The sequence below is a fragment of the Cornus florida genome, unplaced genomic scaffold (assembly GCF_030987335.1).
Source record: "Cornus florida cultivar Cherokee Brave unplaced genomic scaffold, ASM3098733v1 CherokeeBrave_3.0.0_Hap2_Chr06, whole genome shotgun sequence".
Taxonomy (NCBI): Eukaryota; Viridiplantae; Streptophyta; class Magnoliopsida; order Cornales; family Cornaceae; genus Cornus; species Cornus florida.
The window spans coordinates 36602314-36628307 of record NW_026775576.1 but is presented as its reverse complement, the minus strand read 5'-3'; the positions used below and the strand labels follow the sequence as shown (position 1 = coordinate 36628307).

The following is a 25994-nucleotide window of genomic DNA, read 5'->3' as shown; positions in this document are numbered from 1 at the left end:
GTTTGTCTTTATTTCTTGTGTTATTTATGCATGTCTATGTGTATTGATGCTATAAATCTAGAGATTGTCAAGACATAGTGCTTAATGAAATGTTCTTGTAGTTTATTTGATGGTTCATATTCATTTCTTGATGGATTGTACCTCTCTTTTAGTTTAATTAGTTTAATTTCATGTCATTAGCTTAATTGTAGTGTAGTTGTAGTTTAGATGTTAAATGGGAGGACAATCCATGCTTGTTGTTGATGTTCCATACTTATGAAAACAAGTAACATATTTCTCTAACCTTGTGATGTGTTTGGAATGTGAGCTTAAAGAAGGGATTAATGGCTTAATTTGATATGTTGTGCTATCCACCATATTGTTTAGACAATATATGCTTAATTTGTCATCCATACTTGTTGGAACAACCACACACACATACCTTGTTGCAATACATGTTTTTCCTTTCATTAATCATTCATTAAAGGTGTAGAAAAGCTATGCTTGGTGGTGATCTTTAAACCCCAAGATCTTTCTCTCTCTTTCATTCTCTTTATTGCATTATTGTTTACTTTAGTTTAAGTTGCTTCTTAGTTTAATTCAACCAATCAACCACTATTTTGATCACTCGACCTACTAACCCTAATTTTGATTCCTCAACCTAGTACGACCCTCAATCCCTTGGGACGATCCCTTCTCACTCATACTACATAGTATAGGTGTTAAGCAGTTTATAAATTTAAATTATGGTACCCACTTGACACTAATTTCCAAACTTAAAGTGTTGGGCATTATTTTGTGCGCACGCTCGAGAAGCCACCATATCTCCCCCAAATACTCCAATTGGAATCCTCAATGTGGATTCTCTACAATTACACACCTCATGAATCAAATCCTTTTTCCTGTCTGTGTAGATCTTTTTTCAAAGAGAGCTGGATTGAAGACATCAACCTTTTTTTCTCTCTTAAATTTAAATACAACTTTGTCCTCTTTAAATTTGATAAGATTTTCTTGTTACGAGTAGGGACCCCATATGTTTATCATTTAAACCCTCCAGGATGATATGTTTGACCGGTGACTTAGCCTCAGTTGATATTGCAACAAAGGAGAATCAGGATGATATGTATCTATGTTCATATTGTCAAGTTACCTAACACAACCCTCCTTACTAAACATGACATAGGTGGCCGACATGGAAAATCGAAAGGGTAGATGAGTCAGATGGTAGAAAATAAACCATTGTGCTGCAAATTTGAATTAGAAACTGGTTAGGGTTTGATAATAAAAGAAGTTTAGGAGGACTCAACTTGTTGTGTGTAAAGGTATTCCAGCTTGCATCTAGTCAAAAGAGCATGGAGGATTAAAAGAGTCTCAATTAAGGGTATACTTCGGCATTTCACTACATAATTACAGCCTCCATGACTGTTCTATGGTAGGATGTGAGCGTTTAGGATTGCAGTAGATGACAGCCAGTTGAGGGATGCGAGCAAGTAAGTGGTCATGTTATGTGGCAATGCCGTGAGAGGGGACCAAAGAGGACTATGGGACTGCTATACATATGATGGCATATATATTCCTTGGCTCTTGTTCTGAAGTAGTTTGTATTAGTGTGTCTCAAACTCGATCAAGGGTGGTTAAAGATAGTTCAGCTTCTTGGCAACATCATGTTAGGAGAAAGGAGATAGCCATATCTGCAGTTGGAGAGCTGTAAAAGACTATTTCATTACTTTTTAGTATCAACCTGAGCTTATTTTCTTCTTTAATTCCACTGTGGGATTCTTTTATCATTGCAAATTCCATAGCCTAGAAGTATTGTGATCAAAGAGAAGTGGAGGCATCAATAGAAATGATGCTATGGATTTTACATTGTCACTTCATGATGTGTTTACCTATTTCTTGAGATGAAGTAGAGAATTTGTACTATTTTGGGATGGAGGGAGTAGTTATTTGGCAAGTCTATGTATTTAAAGATTTAGTATTGATTTAGTGGCGATACGATTTTAACACAAAAAATAATAATAATAAAATAAAATCTCTTAAGAAATAGCCTAATGGTAAAAACCCTTGCCTACGTTGAGGTCGGGAATTCGAATATTCTTGAGGCCACTCCCAAAAAATTTCAGTGTTTTCTTGCATATAGAATTACAAAAAATAACTTTTCGTTGACATAATTTACGCCTTGTAAACAAAAAACTTAAATTTTTTGAAAGCCTTTGGTCATTTTTCGAACCAAATTGATTTGCTTTTGTCATCGAACTGCTGCCATATACATTACTGGTATCTTTTTTCTTTGTTTGTTTGGTTTTTTTAAACAAAAATTAAAAATCGGTGAGTATATTCTTCATATTTGATCGTTGGAACGGCCTTAAAATTTGGCTCAGGCTCGTATTTTTGAAGCTTGTTTTAAACTTATTTGAAGTTTGGCTCAGGCTCGTATTTTTGAAGCTTGTTTTAAACTTATTTGATTGAGTTGAGTCTCTGTCTCTTTATACTTGTAAACATGTTCGCGAATAGGTATTTGTGAACAAGCTAGATAAGACTAAGTTCATAGTTAATTTTTCTTTTGAACAGTCTTGGTCTCAAACTCGAGTTTGAGATCAACTTTGATATTGAAATTGGTTAAACTATTGACCTCGAAGACTATTATATGGGCTCTAGTTCAACTAAGACCCTGACAGCCAAACTCAAGATCCAACTCGAATAGCTAAAAGCTCGGTTTTGTTGGTCTCATTTGCAGTCCTAAATAACATGCTGAGTAGTAATCTTAACAGGATGCTCTCAGAATTTTCTCAACTTAAATCCCCAACACTAGTTAATCAACATTTCTCTCGTGCTTATTTATGAAGGCCATCAGTAATTATTGGACGACCAATGAAGAACAATGGGATATTTCATGTTGCGAAGAAGAAAAAAAAAACATACATCCGTTGTGGAATGAGTACAACTTTGCACTTTATAAATTACAATGAGAAGTTGATAAGATATCTTTAAATTATATATAAGAGTGACCTTAATACGTTTTGTTTTTAAGAGTAGTTCTAAAATTATATTTATCTCTCCCATATTCTTTATAAATATATATATATATATCCATAATGGCTTAATTTATTATTGTTAAAGCCTATTAGGTACTGGTAGCATGATTATTATCGTAGTTATGTAATGAATAATAAGACTAATATATATATATATATATATATATATAAAAGGGAAATGCTCATTTTACACTAAAATGCTTTTGAATGCCAAGTCAACGGGACCAAGTATTCCATTTTAAAAAGTCTTTATTTTTCTAATTATTTTTTCTCTGTTTTTGAAATTCTTAATTTGATTTTAGTATGGTGTAATTCAGGTCTAATAAGATTTTTTCACATCCTGTTCAGTAATTTCCAAAGGACAGGTCGAGTCGAATTGTTAACGCATCATAAAAGGCAATCCATATTCAAACCGAAATTGCCAACCCTAGCCCAAATTGACACACGTGGTAAAAACACACACGTGACAGAATATCAAATTTTAAAAAACTATACCTAGTCAATATGGGTCTAAAAAGAATTAGATGCACCTTCCAACTTTACCATGGTGTAACTTGAGCGGCCCAAGCCCAATTTTTCAAAAATTTGGATAAGAATCTTTACAATTAGAATTCAGGCTAAATCAAAAATCTCGTTTGAATTGGGCTTGAATTGAAGTTGCCAGCAACTCAAGCCCAACCCAAAATCAAGTTCTTACATTTATTTATATATATATATTTTAATTTTAAATGCAGTATATATCTACCGCTTATAAAAGTGTAAGCATTTTTTTTCAATTTTTTAATCAAATGATATTTTTGTTTTTAATACAAGGAGTTGAATATCTTAACATTTTTTATTATTGTTAAATACAAGAAGTTTTTTTATTATTATTATTTTTTCTTGGGTTAATTTCACCTAGACCCCCTGAGGTTAGCGCATATTTCACCTAGATGGAGATTTGGTTTTTAGCGACCACTTAGACCCCAATTAGTGGCTTAACATTTCACTTACACTCCAAATGTCAATTTTTAGTGTTAAATGACTATGTTACCCTTTGACCTCGTGTTGACTATTTTTTGTGACTAAATTGCCCCCAACACACATTTCATCTTCTTCCTCCTCTCCGACAATCGTCCCAATTAACCCACACCATCCACTGTTGGGGAAGTGAGGCGAGAGTGTAGATTGGCAAAGTGAGACCTCTCTGATATTTGTGAAGAGAGAGAGAGAATGATTCACATATATAGAGAGAGAGAATGATTCACATATATAGAGAGAGAGGAGCCCAATAAATAGAATAGGGGAATCGAATATAGGTCGGCGGTTGAGAGGGTTGGGAGATCGGTTCGGCCGTGGTTGACTAGCGGCAGCTCAGATGACAGCGACGACGTGCTCGGGCGATGGCTGTGGATGAACTGCAGTTGTGCACATTTGAGTTTGACCGGAGAGGATGAGGCAGCTCGGCGATGGACGGTGTACACACAAATTTTGTAAGTCTGCAATAGAAACAAAATATGGAGCAAAATAGAATTTTATTAATTTATGAATGTGGAGTACAGTCCTTTGTAATATCTTTTACAATCAAAGAATGGTCCTCTGATTCGATCTCCTTGTTTTTGGGTGGTTGGATCCAAGGGTTGCACGAGTTTGTTCTTGAATCACTGTGGAATTTGATAAAGAACGACACGTTGTTGGATGTGCTTGATGTTCTTCGCTTTTGGGTTTCGATTCTGAATTTGTATCTGAATTCTGAGTCTCTGGATTTCTGAGTCCCTGAACTTCTGAATTCTGAATTTGTGTCTGAATTTGTAGACTTCTGAATTCTGAATCCTCTCTCCTTTTTTTCTTCCTCCAAACCTCTATTTATAGGCTTCTTGGATTAATAGAATGATGACACGTGTCATCTCCTGATAAGGATAAAACTATAACTGGGTCGGGCCGGTTATATTGTGATAATTATCCTTAAAGATAATTATTCAAAATATATTTTATTAGGAATAATTATCGTTTCATTTAATTATCTGGGCTGGGCTAATTAAATAATTTAAGTGGACCAAGCTTGGTAAATTAAATAATTTATTTAAACATTAGGCCTATATTTAATGGGTCCATTCGTTAAAACCAAAGCCCAATAAATTTTAGTGTCTACAAATTGCCCCCACTTCAAGTCTCAAGTTTGACAGAACTTGTCTCCTTTTTCAAGTGGGACTTGAAGTATCCACCTTCCTCTTTCTTTCTTCTTTTTCTTTTTCTTTTTTTTTTTTTTTTTTCAGGCATGTTTTTTTTCCTTTTTTTTTCTCTCTTTTTTTCTTCTTTTTTTTGTTTTTGCATTTTGTTCTCTCTTTTCAAGATTTTTTTTTTTCTTTCCTTTTTCTTTCTTTCCTTTTTTTTTTTCTCTCTTTTTTTTTTCACGCCTTTTTTTTTTCTTTCCTTTTTTTTTTCATCGCTCTCTCTTTTTTTTTTTTTTTTTCTCTTTTCATTGCTCTACTTTTTTTTTTTTTTTTTTGTTTCCCTTTTTTTTTCACGCTAAATTTTTTTTTTTTCTTTCACGCTAGACATTTTTTTTTTTTGTTCTTTTTTTCTTTCCTCCCTTTTTTTTCCACGCTTTTTTTTTTTCTCTTCCTTTTTTTTTTTTTTTTTTTTTTTTCTTTTTCTTCACTCATCCCTTTTTTTTTCTTTCCTTCCTTTTTTTTTTCTTTCCTCCTTTTTTTTCACGCATCTTTTTTTTTCCTTCCTCTTTTTTTACTTTCTCTTTTTTCGTTTTTTTTTTTTTTTTTTTTTTTTTTTTTTTTTTCTCTCCTTTTTTTTTCAAGCTTCTTTCTTGTTTTTTTTTTTCACTCTTCTTTCTTTTGTTTTTTTTTTTTTACGCTATTTTCTATTTTTTCTTCTTTGTACAAGCTTGGAATCCATTTCCTTCTCAAACAAGGAATCTTTAAGCAAATAGGAAGCTTAGTTTGATTTGAATACGCTACGGCCGACTTTGCTTATAAATTCACGCCTCTTACCATGCGACCATTAATTACCATTCATGGGAGAGAGGGAGTTCAACTTCAGGCACACTGATTAGCAAACAATAAACTAATTTTTTGTTTTTTAGGGATCCTGTTCTATCATCAGTGCCGAAAGCATGCCAACAACAAAGTCTATCTCCCACAGGCCACCAAGAAGAAATCGGTTGGGTAGAACCGTAGAAGAAACCAATTGGCAACTCACTGAAACTGGCTGAAGTTTGGTCGACGTTGTTTGGTTGGAGCTCACGTCGGTCATTACTGAAACACGCCGGAAAACATGGAGTTTGAACGTTGAAGCTCAAGTTGGTGGGTCGAGTAGATGGAAGCTTCGATGGACTTGTTTTATCCCTGAAGATCGCCGAAGATTCTTGCCAGATTTTCTAGCCAAAACTGAAGTTTGCCCAACCACGAGCAAGCCGGAGCATCTGGGTCTGTTAATGGAGGTCTACCAGAACCATTGACGACACTTGGTTGATCTCTGTTCTAAACTGAAGGTACAAATAGACCGAGAACGGTGGCAAGATTGTTGTTACATGACCTGTCAGCTTCAAGTTGGCGATCAATAACTCCGTTTAGCCACATCTCAGCAGCAGGCTGACTTCTTCTTTTAATTGTTTTATTTTTTATTTTATTTTTATTTTTATGGGTTTGCAGAGATTCCTTGAATGAACAAATCCTTGGCATGTTTCCGTTGCTTCCTTCCAAATTCAGAAAAAGAATGAAGAGTGAGATTTCAATTGAAACCCATGTTGGTCCGGTGATGAATACTTTGCTTCCGGCTTTGATTATAACTTCACACGCGTATTGAATTACCATCCATGGGAGAGAGAGTTGCACATTCAGAGTAGTAGATTCGCAAGGTGGTTTCAGAAAAGAATTCCGGCTTGGAGAAGTCAGACCACTCCATGAACTCAGACCAAGAGCGATAACTTCGATGATGGACTGCGCCTCGCACCAAAACCCACTAGATTTCCATGGCGTTGCTGCTTGAAACTTCCATTCAAGGCATCTTCAAGTTGTCAGCAACATAGTTCATGGGCAAGCAGAAGTAGCAAAGTTGCCGTAGACCCATGTCTTCCTGCAGGCCACCAAGAGCTCACCCATCATATCAATAGTAAATTCTTCAAGCATCGGTTGTCTTTTTGACTGCAAAGCTCCTTCAACTAGAGTCACTAGGTCCTCCCCATGCAATTTGATGCATGACAGCAAATTAATTCGCTTCTAAAAGATTTCACTGTCTATCATGATTATGTTAAAACTGACCTCCCAATGCAATTTGTTGCCGACTGTAATGTCTCTCTTTCTACGCACGCTGGAGAACTTTTTTTTTTTTTTTTTTTTCTAACCCCTTTTTTTTTCTTTGCAGGGCTTGATTGGGTATTACAACTTGATTTGTGTCAACCGTAGCAGAAATTGAATCCTCCTTCTAGACAACACTGATTTGAGCTTTGGTATCCATCATGGTGGTGTTCAAGTGTTTCGCAAAGCAAAAGCTGACTATTTTAGAGAGCAAAAATAGTCAACGAGTCCAAGGAACGACATTAAGTGTATATGACTCACTTTTTGGTCGTAATGCTATTCAAGTGCCTGATTCTAACAATAAACATTGTTCATCTCATTGGACATGCACGGCTACATGCGAACTCACCGACTTTGGTCCTGATCAGATTAATGAAGAATCTATTGTCTTTAAACCATTGATACTAAATTCTTCACTTCATGAGAGAGTTGTTGAAGAAAACTAGTTTTCACTATTGGGTCTTAATGTTCAAGCAAAGGAAATATCATGGAGTATTCCCTATAAACTTCCTGCTGAATTGCGATACACCGAACTATATTGGGAGTGGTTAGAAGATGTCTTGGCGCGTTTCCACGACTTTCTATCAAAATAACAACTATATGGTGCTTTATTCGCCTCCCTATTTTCCTATGATCGTCATGAAGATGTATTCAAAGCATTCCTTGAATGTTGGTCTCCCTCACTAAGGAATAATTTATGATGAAGTTATTCCTTGTGCAGATGAACTATCAAGAGCTGGCAACAACAAAAATTCTATCCCTTTGAGTTGTCAACACCTATTTTTGGCCTTCCACAGACTTTTCAAGAAGTATAAAGGAGATCAGAATGTGAAGATATCTAACTGGATTAATTTCTGGTTTAAAGGTGCATCAAGACATGCCAAACCTTCAAAGAAATCAACAAAAAATAAAGTTCACCGCCCTATGAGGACTCAAAATCCGTCTGGTGTGATCCCTCATGTCCGGTCGATGTCCACCAAAGAGAAATAAGTATTTATCAACCTTGGTGTAGATGAAACATCGAGAGACACCACTTATCTAGCTGCTTTTTTAGCATGTTGGCTTTGCAAATTTGCCTTACCTGCACACCCTGGCAACATAATTCGTCCTGGGACTTTCAAGGTCGCAAGCATGTTAGCAGATGGCTGCAACATTTGTCTTTCCATCCCGGTTCTGGCCAGTATTTACAGAGGCTTAAACGAGATTGTTTCCTTACCAGATCCTGGAAGCTGCTCTGCGATATTTCCTATTCACTATGTATTCGGATGGTTGAGTGAATATTTCAAAACTAATTTCACCATTCCTAATACCAACTATTGGCCTAGAATGACATTATATGCAGGCGAAGGAGGAGCAAGATACTTTGACCATTTTGAAGCCCAAAATTTATTCAGATCATGTAAAGGAATAAACTTAACTCGAATGGCTAAAAGATCTTCAAAAGAGCGACTTATTGTAGATAATGGCGAGATGATAAAGGCTGACTTTGACACCCTAATCAATCTTCGATCATGTTATTTGACATTGCGCCAAAATGACCGTCTTATCATTGAGCCGTATAATCCACACAGATTTAGCCGACAATTTGGGTACCATCAAGATATTCTTGGAAAATTAAAAAAATGACTTTCGTACTTGCACCTTAGAGGAATTTTTAAAGCATTGGAACTCATCCGTTCATTATTCTTCTGGTTGTGATGCGTTGCTTCCTTCAACTTTAAGCCACCAAAAATCCTCAGTTACCAGAGCATATGCCAAATGGTGGTCCAGCGTATATATTGATCCATTTACACAGAAAGAAACTACCTCAAAGCAATCTAAATGCACGATTTCCCCACCAGAGAAACCAACTAAAATCAGGAAGGTTTTAATTAAGGGGCTGAAGTCAAATCTCCCATCTAAGCCAGTGCCAAAGTTAACCATCAAATCTCATAATGATTGTGACGTTGTTGGAGGATCTAGTATCCATCACCAAACAGCAGAAGATGTCCCACCACTAAACAATAACCGTCGCCGTCGTTAGTTGTCAATGGAGTTAGATGAGGATGTGAAAGCTTATGATGAGGATCGTAACTGGAAGCATGTCACCGACAAAGTGAGACTTGATTCAGTACAGGAATGTGTTGCCACTTCTCTTGATCAATTTTTTACTGGGGTACCTAGCAGTTCACAACCTATACAGGTAACTGTTATTATATATATATATATATATATATATTTTTTTTGTACTGCAAATTACCATTATTTATTATTATTTGTTTAATAGATAAAAGACAGCAAGGGATTTCTTGGGGAAGATGTCGTCATTATTGCTAACCCAACATGTAGTGAAGAATCTATTTATGGACCGTCTGCCTCAGAGTTGGCCACTGCGATAGGAAAAGGTACAGAGATTTCACTACAAAGAAGCAGAGTTAGTCAACACTCGGATGTTTTGGGGGTTGCTGAAGTGACTAGTCAAGCTATGGAGGTGGTTGAAAATATTGGTAAAGATCATGTAGTTATCCCTTCTTTGATTTTAAGAGAACAGGGTCCACCCTTGCATCGTGTTGCCCCTTCTGAAATGTCAATTTTCAATGCGGAAGAGATCGTTCTTGATGTTCATCGTCGTGCTGCTTTATTCTTTATTGATTTCATAAGAATATCATACGCGATACTCCTACCGATAAAATACCGTCTCGAGCACCTAAACTTCAAACACTTTATGAAGGACTCGCAAAACTCCCTGGAGACCATTCAGCTTTGAAGAGGCGAATTGACTCATATACCAATAATGCGGCCAATTATATTGCTACATCTTCTTCATATGCCTGTATGATGACTTCAGACTCTCAATCCCAACGATTGGCCAGTATTGATGCACAACTCACCAACGCTAGGTCTATAGAAGATGATGGTGCTAAGCGTATAGAATCACTTCAATCTAGTTTGAGTGAAGTTGAATTTAAAGAAGCTAGATTAGTGAAAGAATTGCAAGAAGCCAGGGAAGAGACTCAAGGGCTTAAAGTCCTCATATCGACAACGGATGCACAGTTATCTCAGAAGAAAGAAGCCATCACCAAACTTTGGGAAGATCGAAAATCAATAGAAGAAGCTAACGTCATCTTGAATCGCGATCTTGAAGTAGTGAAGCAACTGGAAGAGATATTATGGCAAGAACGTGATGAAATTATCGCTATGGAATTTTAGTATTGATCATCATTTTTTTCCAAAAAAAAAAAAAGTTGTAACTTTGAATTTTAGTAATAAAACAAATGATTTATTATATCCATTTTATTTACAAAGATGTTATCATTATTTATTTGTTTCACCGTTCACAGTTTATACTCTTGCGGGCCAGGAGTTTATAAAGATTTTTTTTTTTTTTTTTTTTTTTTTTTTTGCAATCGCAGTTTTAACTCATGTAGGCCAGGAGCATAGTGCAGTTTAAGCTCGTACGATCAGGAGCATTGCCTTCATGGGTAGTAGCGCTTCAGGAATTTGCCATTAATGGGCCCCACTCTTACTCCGTCTTCATCAATAATGAGATATGCGTCGTTAGTATAAACTTCGCGAACAACATACGGTCCATCCCATTTGGATACAAATTTATTTCCCTTGTGATTTATGACAATCGGTCTACGAACAGCTAATACCAAGTCTCGAACTTGAAATGACCGAGGTCGAACTCTCTTATTGAACGCTTTAGAAAGTCGAGCTTGATAACACTCTAGTTGTTGTTGAGCTTCTAATCTCTTTCCATCCAATGCTTCCAGTTCTTGAAAACGTAAGATGGCATTTTCTTCACTTGTAAGACCTTCTTGTATGGCTATCCTTAATGAAGGGATTTGTTGTTCCAATGGAAGAACTGCTTCTACGCCATAGACCAGAGAATATGGAGTTGCTTGAGTAGGTGTCCGATGCGTAGTGCGGTATGCCCATAATGTTTCTTCCATTCGCTCATGCCAATCTCGCTTTGTTTGGTTGACTACTTTCTTCAATAGCTCACATAGAGTCTTATTGAATGCTTCTGCGAGACCATTTGCAGGGGCATTGTACATGGAGGATTTACGTTGTTTGAATCCAAATTTCTCACAAAGGTCAGTTACCCAACTGTTTTTAAAATTCGTCCCGTTATCAGTGATGATGTATCGAGGGACACCATATCGATAAATAATGTTGGACTTGATAAAGCCAACCACTGTTTCCTTTTTCACATGTTTATAGGGTGTAGCTTCCGCCCATTTTGAAAAATAATCAGTTGCAGCCAAGATATATAAGTGGCCTTTTGAAGACTTTTCTAAAGAACCAACTACATCTAATCCCCATGCATCGAACGGCCATGACGTCACAGTAGGGTGTAATGGTTCCAGTGGTTGGTGTATGAAGTTGGCATAGAATTGACAGGCTTGACACCTTTTTGCATACTCCAAGCAATCTTTGACCATGGTGGGCCAATAATAACCCATTCTTTTGACGCGAAAGTGCAGCTTTGGACCAGATTGATGAGCTCCACAAATCCCAGAATGTGCCTCCTTCATTGCATGCGTTGCTTCATCATTTCCAAGGCAGCGAAAGAAAAGGCCCTCATAGGAACGCCTATACAATGTATCGTTGTAATAGATGAAACGAGGTGCTCGCCTTCGTATTTCAGTCTTATGGCGTAGGTCTTCGGGAAGCTTTCCATGTTCCAGATAATCAATGATAGGGATTCTCCAGTCTTCTTCCTCTTGTGTCCAACAAGAAACCACATTACTTTCTTCAAATTTATCCTCCAAGACTTGTGGCAAGACCCATCTTTGACATACAGGAACATTAACCAGGTCTTCATCAGTTAACACCAATGTTGTAGCCAAATTTGCCAAAGCATCAGCTATCCGATTTTCTTTTCTTGGAATGTGCTCTGGTATGACGCTATCAAACCGTTCCAACAAATGAGAGGCGTAACGATGGTACGGTACTAGATCATCTTTCTTAACCTCATATTCTTTAAGAAGTTGGTTGATCACCAACTTAGAGTCTCCATATATTTCGAGGTCCGTGATGTTCATCTCATTCGCCATTTGAAGGCCGATAATCAAGGCTTGATACTGAGCTACATTATTTGAGCAGTTTTCAGCAAGCGCAAAAGAGTATGGAATGACATGTCTCTTTGGAGAAACAAAAACTACACCTGCTCCAGCCCCATCTGATCGTGCTGCCCCATCGAAAAACATCATCCATGGAGGGAGGATGTCCACAAGGAAGACTTCTTCATCAAAAAAATCTTCAGAAATTTCCCAATCGGCTGGAATAGGATGGTCAGCTAAGAAATCAGCTAAGACTTGTCCTTTTACTGCTTTTCGTGGCACATAAATAATTTCAAATTCGTTGAACAAAATTAACCACCTCGCCAATCGTCCGGAAAGGACCGGCTTAGACATAACATATTTGAGAGGATCTGCCCTTGCAACAAGATGTATCGTATGAGCTAAGAAATAATGCCTCAATTTCTTAGAAGCGAAGACAAGTGCGAGGCATGTTTTTTCAATTGGAGGATAATTTCACTCCGTCGGGGTGAGTCTGCGACTTAAATAATACAATGCCTTCTCTTTATGTTCTTCATTATTCTGAGCAAGTAAGGCACCCAGCGATTCTTCTTGCGCAGCAATGTAAAGTATGAGTGGCTTTCCAGGTACCGGTGCTCCCAATACCGGAGAATTGAGAAGGTACTTTTTGATGCTATCAAAAGCATTTTGGCATGATTGGTCCCAATTAAATGGAACATCTCTTTTTAGGAGTCGGTTAAAAGGCTGACAATGACCCGCTAAATTTAAGATGAACCGACGAATAAACGCAAGTTGACCTTGTAAACTTCTAAGTTCACGTAAATTCTTTGGTGGCGGCATCTTTTGAATGGCCTCAATTTTATTAGGATCAATCTCAATACCACGATGACGTACGACGTATCCCAGGAATTTCCGTAAAGTCACACCAAATGCACATTTAAGGGGATTCATCTTAAGTTGATATTTTCGAAGGTGATTAAAGACAGTACGTAAATCCTGTAAATGATTTCTTCGTTCTTTTGTCTTAACCACCAAGTCATCAACATAACATTCAACAATCTTGTGGAGTATGTCGTCGAAGATCCTTTGCATAGCGCGCTGGTATATTGCTCCCGTATTTTTTAGTCCAAAGGGCATAACTTTGTAACAATATATGCCTTTAGGAGTGCGAAAGGCAGTTAACTCCTCATCCCTTGGAGTCATTCTTATCTGATTGTACCCAGAGTAACAATCCATAAAAGAGAGAGCTTCATGTCCAGTGGTTGCATCTACAGTGAGCTCAGGGATGGGAAGAGGAAAATCATCTTTTGGGCATGCCTCATTCAAATCACGAAAGTCCACACAGATTCGAATCTGTCCATTTTTCTTCTTCACTGGAACAATGCTCGAAATCCATGTTGGATATTTGACCTCACGGACAAACCCTACTTCAATCAATTTGTTGAGTTCTTCCTCTATCCTTGGAACTAGCTCTGGACGGAAGAAATGTTGAAACTGCTTAATCGGACATGTCCCACGTTTGACAGCGAGATTGTGCACTGCAATTTTAGGATCAAGACCGGCCATCTCTTTGTATGTCCAAGCAAAGACATCCTTGTACTCAGACAATAATTGAAATTAATCATTTTCTTCTGAGGGGTTTAGGAATGCACTAACAAAAACTGGTTTGGGTTGATCGTCAGTTCCTAAGTTGATTTCTTTGAGTTGATTAACAGTAGCTTGCCCCCTGTCTTCTAGTGTTGGTGGAGCTTTCTCGATATCATCTGGTTGTTCACAGTCAGGTTCCTCTTCAACAGTGATGTGGTATGAAGTAACACAAGACGATTCGCCAGTGCCTTCTATTCTATCCACTTCTGCTGATTGATTAGTAAATACAATGGTTCGCCTTCGAGCTTTCAATGTAACATCATTAGTGACATCTATCTCTGTCTTACGTTTCATTCGCGAAGGCACTAGGCTCTGAACCTCACTATTATTCACCACGTCGATGTTAGCTTCTTCTGACTTCACAATCTTGCTGTTTTTGAGTGGTGCATTATGGATAGTACCAATTCGAGAAAATACTGACTTTCGAGATTGAGGTTGTGCAGATTTTCTTCCTTGGTCATGAAAGCTCATTTTGTTAAAAACAGAGTTACGAGGCAAATTGCTGATATGAGAACTTGAAACATTTGATTCTCGGCTTGACAACCTGTTGAATACAGATGTTCGATTGCATGGAGCTCTTATACGGTCAAAGACTGATTTTTGATGCCCAGTCTGCTGATCTTGTTCATCCTCAACTTCTTCAAACCCATTGTATGAGGTGCTTAACTTCTTATCCCTCTTTGTGATTTGAATTCGAAGTGGCTCAGAAGCTACGAAACTGAGACCAGACTTAGGTGAAATGATTTTATGCCCTTGATCTTTTAACTTCTTCTGTGTCTCATTGAGGCCGTGCACCTTCTCATCGGTGACCTCAGCATTCAGTTTTCCAAGGCTTGCAGGATTTATAAAATCATACCCCGACTTAGCCAAGAGTTGGTATGCTTTAGGATCGAATCCTTCGTCGGTCCTTTGTTTTGGAAGTGATAAATGATCAACCATAGATTGAGAAGGCCGTACGAACCCTTTTAACGGAGACTTGGAAGGTGAAGACTTCTGAATCTTAGGGAGAGGAAGAGTTAACTCTCCTTTAAGCTTTTGCATATCTTCTTTTTCCTTGGTTTGTGACATCGTTAATTTAAATTCCTTAGTTTCAATTATCTCGATAACATGTGCCTGCCCTTCTTGTCGTTGAGATTTTTGAACATACTTTAAAATAGGTTTCGTCCGATGTGCTTTTATCGAGACCCCTCGCGTTTTAGCTACCTTTACAATGTCTGTCACTGAAACGTCTAGTGGATCACTTAATGTTTTTTTTACTTTTGTAGATTGAATCTCTTGTGTAGACAGAAGGCTTGGGATAGGCACTTCCGAAGGTGTATCATGATCGATATAGAACTTGGCATCGGCAAAATGAGATTCTGCCTCTGTAAATGGCTTATGATCCGCCACAATCGTTTGTACGCCATTTTTGTAGAATTTGAAGCACTGATGAAGAGTCGATGGAATGACGCCATTACTATGTATCCAAGGCCTTCCCAATAACAAATTGTAGGACGTCTTTGCATCAATCACATGGAATAAGGTTTCTGCTTGGAGCTCGTCAATAGTTAGCTTTGCCCGAATCATGCCGATAGCTCTCTGTCCTCCTTGGTTAAAACCTTGAATAATAAGACGGCTACGCGATAACTCGTCAATTGTGATGCCAAGATTTTTCATCGTAAATTTTGGCATTAGATTCACCGCCGAGCCACCATCAACAAGAATACGAGTAACTCTTCGTTCTTTTATGTAACCAGAGACAAAGAGAGGACAATTGTGCGGCTTCGAACCCAACTGAAGATCCTCGTCCGTGAAAACAATTGGTGCACAACATGACTCAAACGTACCTCTGACCACTTCATCATCATCAGATTTTTCAATGATGGCTGTATTATGGTTCTCTACAGTCTGGACTTCATCTTGATCCTCGTTCTTCTCATCATTAAGGCTTGTTTTCTTAGTTGAAACCATGTAAGTTGTTACAACTTCGTCATTTAGGTATCCTTTTGGAAAGAACTCTTGCAAAGTAATAGGCTTCTGACTCTTTTTGCTTATAGAGGTGTGTTTAGTTGACTGTGTCTTCTTGACCCATTTTCTGTTATGGCTAGACTGTTTATGGTGATATTGGGGTTTCTTCTTCCTTTGCCCTCTGTCAGAATAATTAGTCTGAAAAATATCAACTTGTTGCTTTCGTGGTTTCTTTCTTGTCACCCGAGTCCATCCTTCTTCATCATCCTGAGGAAAAACCCTTCCAAATGTTGAAATGTCACGTACACTCCCTTGGCCAATATAGATTGGGATTGGTTCCAATGAACCAAACTGGATAGTTGTGCAAGATACCTCCAAAGTTAAAGGTTGAGAACGAGCACTCCCCACGACAGAGGTTGTCAAAGTAGCAGTAGTATGATTTGAAGTTACAACTTCGTCTGTATCCAACAAGATTTTTCCTTGTTTTGCCAGATTCATCACCATCTCCTTGAAGATAAAACACTTCTCAATTGGATGACTGATAATGTGATGATATTTGCAGTATTTTGGATCGTTGATACATCCTATCTCTGGAGGACGTTTGCATTCAGGGAGTTCTATAACTTTACTTTCAAGTAAACATTCCAAGATGCCAGGAACATCGGAATCGGGGAAGGGGTATTCTTTCTTCTCTAACTCCTTTAGCATAGGACGCTGTCTCTCCCTCTCTTGAAACTGGCGAGGCTTTTTATCATCCTTCTTGTCATCTTTAACAGATATTTTGATTGGGGTGGTTGAGATAGCCATTGAATCTTTAGCCGCATTTTTTGATGACTTATCGCCCTTCTTCCAGTCCTTCTTATCTTTGCGTGGTTCTATAGTCATGGGACTTTTGCCGTCATGGGATTTCATACTGATCTCCATGTCATGGGCACGCGTAGCCAATTCCTCAAATGTGCGAGGTTTTATGCCTTGCAAAATGTAGAGCAGGCCCCAATGCATTCCTTGCATACACATCTCCACAGCAGATACTTCTGACAAACGGTCCTTGTAGTCAAGACTGAGGGCTCTCCACCGATTAATGTAGTCGATTATAGGCTCATCCTTTCATTGCTTCGTGTTAGTCAACTCTATCATACTAATAGTACGACGAGTGCTATAGAACCTGTTCAAGAATTCTCGTTCCATCTGGTCCCAACTATTAATTGATTCTGACTTTAGGTCAGTGTACCACTAGAACGCATTTCCTTTAACGGACCGGACAAACTGTTTGACTAGTAAGTCCCCCTCTGTTCCGGCATTGTTACAAGTCTCGACAAAATGGGCAATGTGTTGCTTGGGGTTACCTTTTTCGTCAAATTGCTGAATCTTCGGAGGTTGGTATCCTACATGCATTCTCATACTGTCGATTCTCCTTGTATAGGGCTTTGAGTACATGAGAGTGCTCTGTGAGACACCACCATATTGAGCTCGGATTGTATTCGTTATCATATCTTGCAATTGTTCGACAAATAATGAAGAGACTGAAGAAGAGGTATGATTGGTTTGACCAGTCGCCTGTTCTATCCCCGATGTCTGGTTTTGACTGGTCTCTTGTTCTGTCACCGGCGTCTGTTTGGGATTCTCCCTGTGAGTACCTTGTGCTGTAGAATTAGGATTCTCCGTTAGTATTGCTGTGGAAGATGTAGGTTTCCCAGACGGTGGTGGTATGAAAGTTGCACGATTCCCGGATGGCATTGGTGTTTCACCGAAGGTCTGAACTTCCAATTTATTCATTAGTGTAGTGATTTGCAAGTCCTTTTCTTCAATAGTCTTTGTGAGGTTCTCAATGGAATAAGCCATAGTTGCTAGTTGTTCCTCCACCGTAGCAGCTCCAGTCATCATAGTAGCAACCACATCTGAGTATGATAGGCCTTGAGAATCCACGTTCCTTGAAGTGATTGATTGCTCCGAAGTCTGACGTGGTGACTCTGGGGGTGAACCGACACTAGAGTGAGCATCATAGATAGAACGAAGTGAATCTGGTGGTGGAGCCTCCTATGGAACAATGTCAAGGTTTTTGACATGTTGAGTTTTCACGTTCGCCGGTGTTGCAGGATTAGTTTTCACCACATCTTGCTGAAGTTTGAATGACGCCATCGCCTGGGACTTGCTACATGTCACAGGGCCCGTCAAGGTACTTCTATCGCTTAATTTAGTCTTCGTGCCACTTTTCATGGTGGCTTTAGCGTCGACCTTTGCAATAACGATGTTCTTTTGGGCTTTCTTGTCTGTTTGAATCTTAGGGGGAGCCATAGAATCTGATAGAGAAGAAACTTGATGGTAGGAGAAAGAGATGAGAGGCAAAGGTGGTCCCACCGGGCGTGTCACAAATTTGTACACACAAATTTTGTAAGTCTGCAATAGAAACAAAATATGGAGCAAAATAGAATTTTATTAATTTATGAATGTGGAGTACAGTCCTTTGTAATATCTTTTACAATCAAAGAATGGTCCTCTGATTCGATCTCCTTGTTTTTGGTTGGTTGGATCCAAGGGCTGCACGAGCTTGTTCTTGAATCACTGTGGAATTTGATGAAGAACGGCACGTTGTTGGATGTGCTTGATGTTCTTCGCTTTTGGGTTTCGATTCTGAATTTGTGTCTGAATTCTGAGTCTCTGGATTTCTGAGTCTCTGAACTTCTGAATTCTGAATTTGTGTCTAAATTTGTAGACTTCTGAATTCTGAATCCTCTCTCCTTTTTTTCTTCCTCCAAGCCTCTATTTATAGGCTTCTTGGATTAATAGGATGATGACACATGTCATCTCCTGATAAGGATAAAACTATAACTGGGCCGGGCCGGTTATATTGTGATAATTATCCTTAAAGATAATTATTCAAAATATATTTTATTAGGAATAATTATCGTTTCATTTAATTATCTGGGCTGGGCTAATTAAATAATTTAAGTGGACCAAGCCTGGTAAATTAAATAATTTATTTAAACATTAGGTCTATATTTAATGGGTCCACTCGTTAAAACCAAGGCCCACTAAATTTTAGTGTCTACAGACGGGATAACTGAATCGGCAGCCGGCGAATAGGATGGACTCCTGGCGGTCAACTGTGAGATAAAAGCGGCTAGGATGAGGGAACTCGGTGATGGACGGGATGACTGAATCTCAAGCTCGCCGCCGCCATCATCCGAAGCCACAAGCTCGCTATCATCCAGACGATCCCTGAGCTTGGGTTTTCTGCAACGCGAGAATTCTCGACGGAGATAATCGAGAGGAAATCGCCGGAGAACCTCCAGCTGACGGTCAAGATCTGCATCGACAGTCACCAATCGCCATCGATCGCGATAAAGAGGACCTCCAACACGCCGTAACTGCTCTCCTCAAGAAAATGTTGATCGGCGCCTATGGCGCAATTCTAGCGACGAGGTGCTGAGCTTGTCTTTGCCATGGTTTGAGTCCAATTCTAGTTCGGATTCGTCTCCGGGCAGGATTTGTTGGGTCTTGCGGGCCTCGATGGCAGCCATTGTTGCCAAGTTTGGGTTTGATTTGCAGGCAGTGGATTGTTGATTTTTTTCTTCTTGTTGTGGATTGTTGATTACATGGTCCGATTTTGTGAATTGGGGCGTTGATTGTGGGATTGTGATTGGGTGTAAGATTTGGTATGTTTGATTGATTACAGAGGTGGTGGTTTGTGGGTGTTTATGCATTTTTAAGGTGGTGTGTTGGTGGTTGAAGGGGGTGGGTGAGAGAGACCGCAGACACAGACGAGAGAGATGAAAGAGGGGCATTTATGTCATTTAAAATTAAAGATATTTTGTAGTATTAAAATTTTGAGGGCAAAAATGTCCATTCGCATGTGTTTGAGGCCAAAAATCAAATTGGGGTCTAAGTGGTCGCTAAAAACCAAATCTTCATCTAGGTGAAATATGCGCCAACCTCAGAGGCTTTAGGTGAAATTAACAATTTTCCTTTTGTTATTATTCTCTACACCATTTTTTTTTTCAATTAAATATATTTTTTATTTTTAATATATTATGGTTATATTGGGTAAGAATCAAAGTTGCAGATAATGACTACAGGAACCCTTTGCTACGTGGATTCTTTTACCTTTTTGAATCGGAGATAATGACTACTGGAAGCAGCAGAATCCGAAATGACCCAAAAAAACACAAGTCTCTTGGTGGTAGGCAGTTTATTCTAACCCTAGAATGTATGCTTTCTATGTTACCTCAAGTTTTGGATATTTCACTTATTTTGATCTATGTCGTTTGATCCAATCATATCTTCTCATATTTAACTCACAAATTGATCACTGAAGACTGGTTCATTTATTGAATTTCTTGCTAATCTGTACCAACCCTATTTCTGCTGTTTCATATTGTCCTCCTTCAATGTCTAGATGTTAAGAATATCATTATTATGAAATATGAACTTCCTTGGAACTATTTTTGATGGGTAGTTTGATGTCTCTGGGTATTGTAGTCATTCAATTGCAATTATAAATTTGTTTGGAAAAATTTAGCGTCAGTATAAGCCAGTTTTTGAGCAGTTTATTGATTTTAAAGCATGAAAGAAAAATGTTAATCGATTAATGCAAGTGTTTATGACCCATTGAACTGTGGTTATTGGGGAAAGCAGATTCTAGATGTAAGCGTCCTCCAAACTAGGGTGTAGCAGAGGCCAAAAGGGTCATACACAATCTTGCTGTTTAATTAGGTCCTAAGACAACTGCTAATTAATTCTTGTTCAATTGTGGTTGGTATATGTTGAAAAAGATAAGCCTTTCAGTCGAATAGATCAATGAAAGAGTGGTATATGTGTCTCATAGAAGTTGCAAAACTCGCATAGTAAACTGCCATAATATGCTTTTCATACTCTATTTATACAATCTCATACCTTTTTGCTCACAATTGGTGCTTTAAACTCCTTTCGTTTCGTTTTGTCGATTAGTAACAATTGAAAAGTGCTTGCTTTCCACACCTCTTATATGTCAGGGATTTCAAATTCTTCATCAGTGAACTGAAATTCAATATTCTTGGGAATTCGGGTACATTTCCAGTAGGAATGTGTTTGCAATATTCATTATTGTGGGTTCATATCCTAGTAATAACAATCATTTGTGATTCCTATATATATGAAGAGACAGGAAATCAACATGACATGAAGGTTGCTCATTTAATTAGGGCAAACTAGTGTATCTTGGAAGTTGTTCCACAAACATAACTAGCTATTTATGATTCCTAAACACTTCTAACATAATGCATATACTAAGAGAAATTTATTTTTTGTCTTTTGTGTTTCATATCCTAGTAATAACAATCATTTGTGTACATTTTCTCAGTTTTAATTTTTTTCATGGTTAATAGATACTAGTTACTAAGACATGATGAGTAAGTTGATGGCAGACAAGAGCACAAGGTTAATAAGGTTGGTAGAAGAAAGAGCATTGTCAAAAAAGGGAAAAAAAAGCAAAAGGAGAATCTTGCATCCTATCTTCCAAAAGAATGCATCTACGATATTCTTTTGCAACTTCCTCCTGAAACGATTCATAGATTGAGTTACGTTTGTAAGCCATGGTATAAGATGGTTAACAGCTCTATTTTCATTGATGACCACCTGAATCGCTCTGAAACAGTTTTAATCTTTCCTTTTTTCTGTAATCAAACAGAAATCTTAACCCTTATTCTAAAACTATAGTCCCTCAAGAAACATCGAACGCTTTCTCTGTTGAAGATGGCCTTTTTCGATCACAATTCCTACCTTTATTTCTGCAACAAAATATAAAGCCGAGATCAGATTTCTTCTATATACAATCCATGGAAATAAAAGATGGCAAGAGCAAGATACGAGAGTTTAATGTGACTTGTTTGGAAGAAATTAGAGCTACTTGCAATGGTTTAATTCTGCTTGATAACAAAATGAAAAGAGGATTGATTTTCCTGAATCCTGTGACTAGGAAGCTGATTGCACTTCCTTTAGGTACTATGATATATCCTCCCCACAAGGAATCATACGGGTTAGTATTATGCAAATCTACACGTCAATATAAATTGATCCACTTATTTGAGGATGAAATGCGATACATTGGTTGTGAAATTTTAATTCTTGGGGCAAGATCATGGAGGATGGTGGATGGACCTCCTTTTGGACTTCTTAGATGGTTGGGGTGCAACCCAGTTTCTGCAATAGGAGCTTGGCATTGGATTCCTCACATTGATGGCAGTAATTACCTAGTATCTATGATAACGGACGATGAAAAATTCCACCAGACATCTCTCCCGAAAAGTAGTGGAACTCACGATGGGATTGTTGAAATGGGTGGGCTTCTTTCTTTTATGACTCATGAAGATACATGCCATATTGATATTTGGATCTTGAGTAGTTTAAATGGGGAAGATTGGATAAAGCAACATAGTATCATAGAAGGTTGCTCAATGAAAATGATTCCACTTTATTGTTCAAGAGTTAAGGGTGAAATAGTTTTCAAGGACAAAGATGGCTTTCTGTATGCTTATGATTTCGATAGTATGAAAAAGATTGACATGGAACACAGATCCCCGATCAAGAAGAGCTGTTACCCTCATGTCAACAGCCTTGTGTCGTGGTAGAATGAGGAAACTGATCTGGATGTGGATTACTAGTGCATTTCCTTGAGTATTGGTAAACACATATCTTTCATTTAGTGTTGGAACTCTTTTTCAGTTAAGTACCGATTTCTTTTTCCTTTAATAGAAGTGTTTATGGTTGGGAAAAAATAAAATAAAAGTGTTTATAGTACGAGAGTGCGTGTGTGTATACCTGTGCATTTTTAACAAGTGAACTGCTTATGATATTTTACTATTTACCATTTCTGTACTCCATTATTGTACCATCTTTGCACTTAAGCGGTGTTCACTTTGGAGTGCTTGCAAATTTGCAATGGTCTTCTTAATTCGCAAAAAAGAAGAATAAGAAGGAAGTAAGAAGATTATTCGAGCATTAACTACAAGCCCATCTTCGTTGGTCATTGTAAGGCTTAATATGCCCTGTGCATGTATGTCTGTTCAATGCATCATTTCTTATGCTGGTGAAACATTTGTATCATTTTATAGAGATCTATAAACATCAAATGTCTTTCATTTTGGCACTCAAAATTGGGGGCTCTTCTGCTGCTTAAAATTTATTATGACAAAATTTACTCAAATTTACAGTACTCTCAACATCATCAACACCAGAAAATTGACGGTAAGTTTAGTTTCATAATATGTCTAGAGATTTGATGATGGATTCATGTCGAATTGACGGTAAGTTTAGTTTCTCTCTCTTACACTGTTTTACCTATGAGATATATATTTTGTAATTCGCTAATTTCGTTATCAAAACAAGTCCTGTAATTTTTCGGTTCAAAATTTCAAAGATTGATTGGATTCGGATTTGAAGAAGTTCAAGTGTTCATGGTTTACTACACTCCGAGATGATGAGAACAATGCTTTAAGAAGGTATGCGAGTGAGTGAGAACACTTAGGGAGTTTAGAAGGCTGAAGAAAACCGAAATATTTAATTCTGCCCAGTGGAAACTGGTAGGAGAATCTTTGAACCGGTAGCAAACTTTGGTTCATAAAAGATTTGTTCACTGCCAACTTTGAACCGGTACAACAGTTGGGAACCGGTAGCCAAAGTGCGTCGGAAAGGCTTCTGACCTTCTTGAATGGGTGCCAAATTTGGGAACCGGTAGCAGAAGTCCTTCTTGAACCAGCCCGCGATCGTGGAAATTTTTTTTTTGTTTTTTTGTGCGCCAAAATGGTGCCGTTTGGAGCAAAGCTTTTTTGTTTTTTTCTCCTGCTACTATAACAATGTGCCAACAGTGGCTTACGGCAGTATTTGGCTGGAATTTTTTTTAAAAAAAAAAAAATCTAAAAATAGGTTATTTAGAGCACTTTTTTTTTGGGAAAAAAATAAAATAAAATTCATTAAATAAAAAATATATTTTTTTTCCAAAAAAAAAAATTTTTGGCCCAAAAATAAATTAAAAAACCTTTTTTTTTTTTGTTTTTTCCCTTAAATTTTTTTTATTTTGTTATTATTATTTTTTTTGCTTTAAATTTTAAATGTGTAGGCCAAATAGTGTATTTGGCCGTTAAGGCACTGTTTCTATAGTACCAAACAATGCCTTAATGGCTATAATTTTAAAAAAAAAATTTAAATTCAAATTTTACCTTTTTTTTTAATTATTTTTTTCCCTTAAAATTTGGTTTTTTTTTTTTTAATTTTTTTGCTTTAAATTTTAAATGTGTAGGCCAAATAGTGTATTTGGCCATTAAGGCACTGTTTTTATAGTACCAAACAGTGCCTTAACGGCTATAATTTAAAAAAAAAAAGTTTTAAAATTCAAATTTTTTAACTTTATTCAAAAAAACAAAAAATTAAAATAAAATACTTATTTTCTTATTCCAATCTTAAAAAACCATTACATAAAAAAAATACTAGTACACGAAATGTCATAACATCTTAATATAAAACAAAATACAACATAAATTAAGCATCTTCATCAGCATAACAGTTCCACAAATTTTCCATCAAATCATTCATCAACTGCGTATTTGTCTCTCTGTTACGAATCTGAAGTTGGCGAGAGGATATGTGTGCCGCTAAAACCGATGGGCATTGACTTAAAATGGGAATCGGGATTGTATCCTCCGGTGGCGGAGTCCATCTTCCAACATTTGCGTGACGCTCATCTTCAATGATCATATTGTGAAGGATGATGCACGTTTTCATTATAAGGCGCAAGTCATCTTTCTCCCAGTAACGCACTGGTCCTTGCGTTATTGCCCATTTGATCTGCAATACCCCAAAAGCCTGTTCCACATCTTTCCTTGCTGCTTCTTGTCACTGAGCAAATAATTTTTCTTTTGTAGTGGTTAGATGCGGGATGGTCTGCATCAAAGTTGCCCACTTAGGATATATACCATCAGACAGGTAATACCCCATTCTATAGTGATGTTCCTTCACTACATAATTAACCAGAGGTAATTGGCCATTGACGATACCGTTGAATACCGAGGAATGATCCAATATATTTATATCATTGTGTGAACCCGGCATTCCGAAGAATGCATGCCAGATCCACAAATCTTGTGAGGCAACTGCTTCCAATATGAGAGTTTTCTTGCCAGATCGTCTCCTATGTGTGCCTTGCCACTCCACTGGGCAATTCTTCCACTCCCGGTGCATACCGTCGATAGAACCAAACATACCCGGAAATCCTCTCTGCTCTCCTTCTTCAAGCAGCCGTGCTATATCGGCTTCGTTGGGTGGGTGCATATACTCCTCTACATACACAGCAACAATAGCATTACAAAATGCCTTCAAGCATTTAATGGCAGTGCTCTCGCCGATTTTAATATACTCATCATAGTGATCGGCTGTACAACCATATGCGAGTATACGAACAACAATTGTCATCTTCTGTATAGAAGACAACCCCAAACGACCAGTCGCATCCTTTTTTTTTGGACAAAGTAGTCATCATAAGCTTTGACATCATTAAGGATACGAAGAAAAAGTTCTCGTCACATCCTGAATCACCTGTGAAAGTACTCCGGTGGATATGTGCAATTGTCGTTGAAGTAGTCTTTCATTAGCTAATAGTGGCTTCCCTCTTGGTCACGATGAATATACCGCTTCTTTTTACAGACTGGAAATACTTGCTCAACTATCTCTGTCCTTACTGAATTCATAATCTCATAGAATTCGTCTTGATCTTATTGAATCAATGGCCCAAAAGGATCATCTTCCGAAGAGGACGACGAGGAAGATGAAGAATTAGAGTAAGCTAAAGGAAAAGCTTGTGATGATGAAGCCATTCGAATTTCGAAATTGAAAAAGATGGATGATGATATTTTGCTACAATGGTGAGAGATGAATATAGTGATGATTTTCAGATGAGCAAATGAGTTTCAATTTATAAGATGAAAAATATAGCCGTTACAAATATAGCCGTTGCAAATATAGCCGTTTAGGAAAAGTTAAAAATAAAAAATAAAAAAATAAATTAATTTTTTATTATTTTTTGGAGAGCGAAAATTCGG

At 37.7% G+C, this 25994-nt stretch overlaps 1 protein-coding gene across 1 annotated transcript; it reads right to left on the bottom strand.

Annotated features, from left to right (window-relative positions):
• Positions 1-24438: 24438 nt before the first annotated feature.
• On the bottom strand, positions 24439-25368 carry LOC132313949 (uncharacterized). The gene is made up of 2 exons (XM_059812882.1): positions 24873-25368; positions 24439-24782 (listed from the first exon to the last, which is right to left on the bottom strand). Exons 1-2 carry the CDS (start codon positions 25366-25368, stop codon positions 24439-24441), a joined length of 840 nt encoding a protein of 279 aa, XP_059668865.1.
• Between the last annotated feature and the right edge of the window lie 626 nt (positions 25369-25994).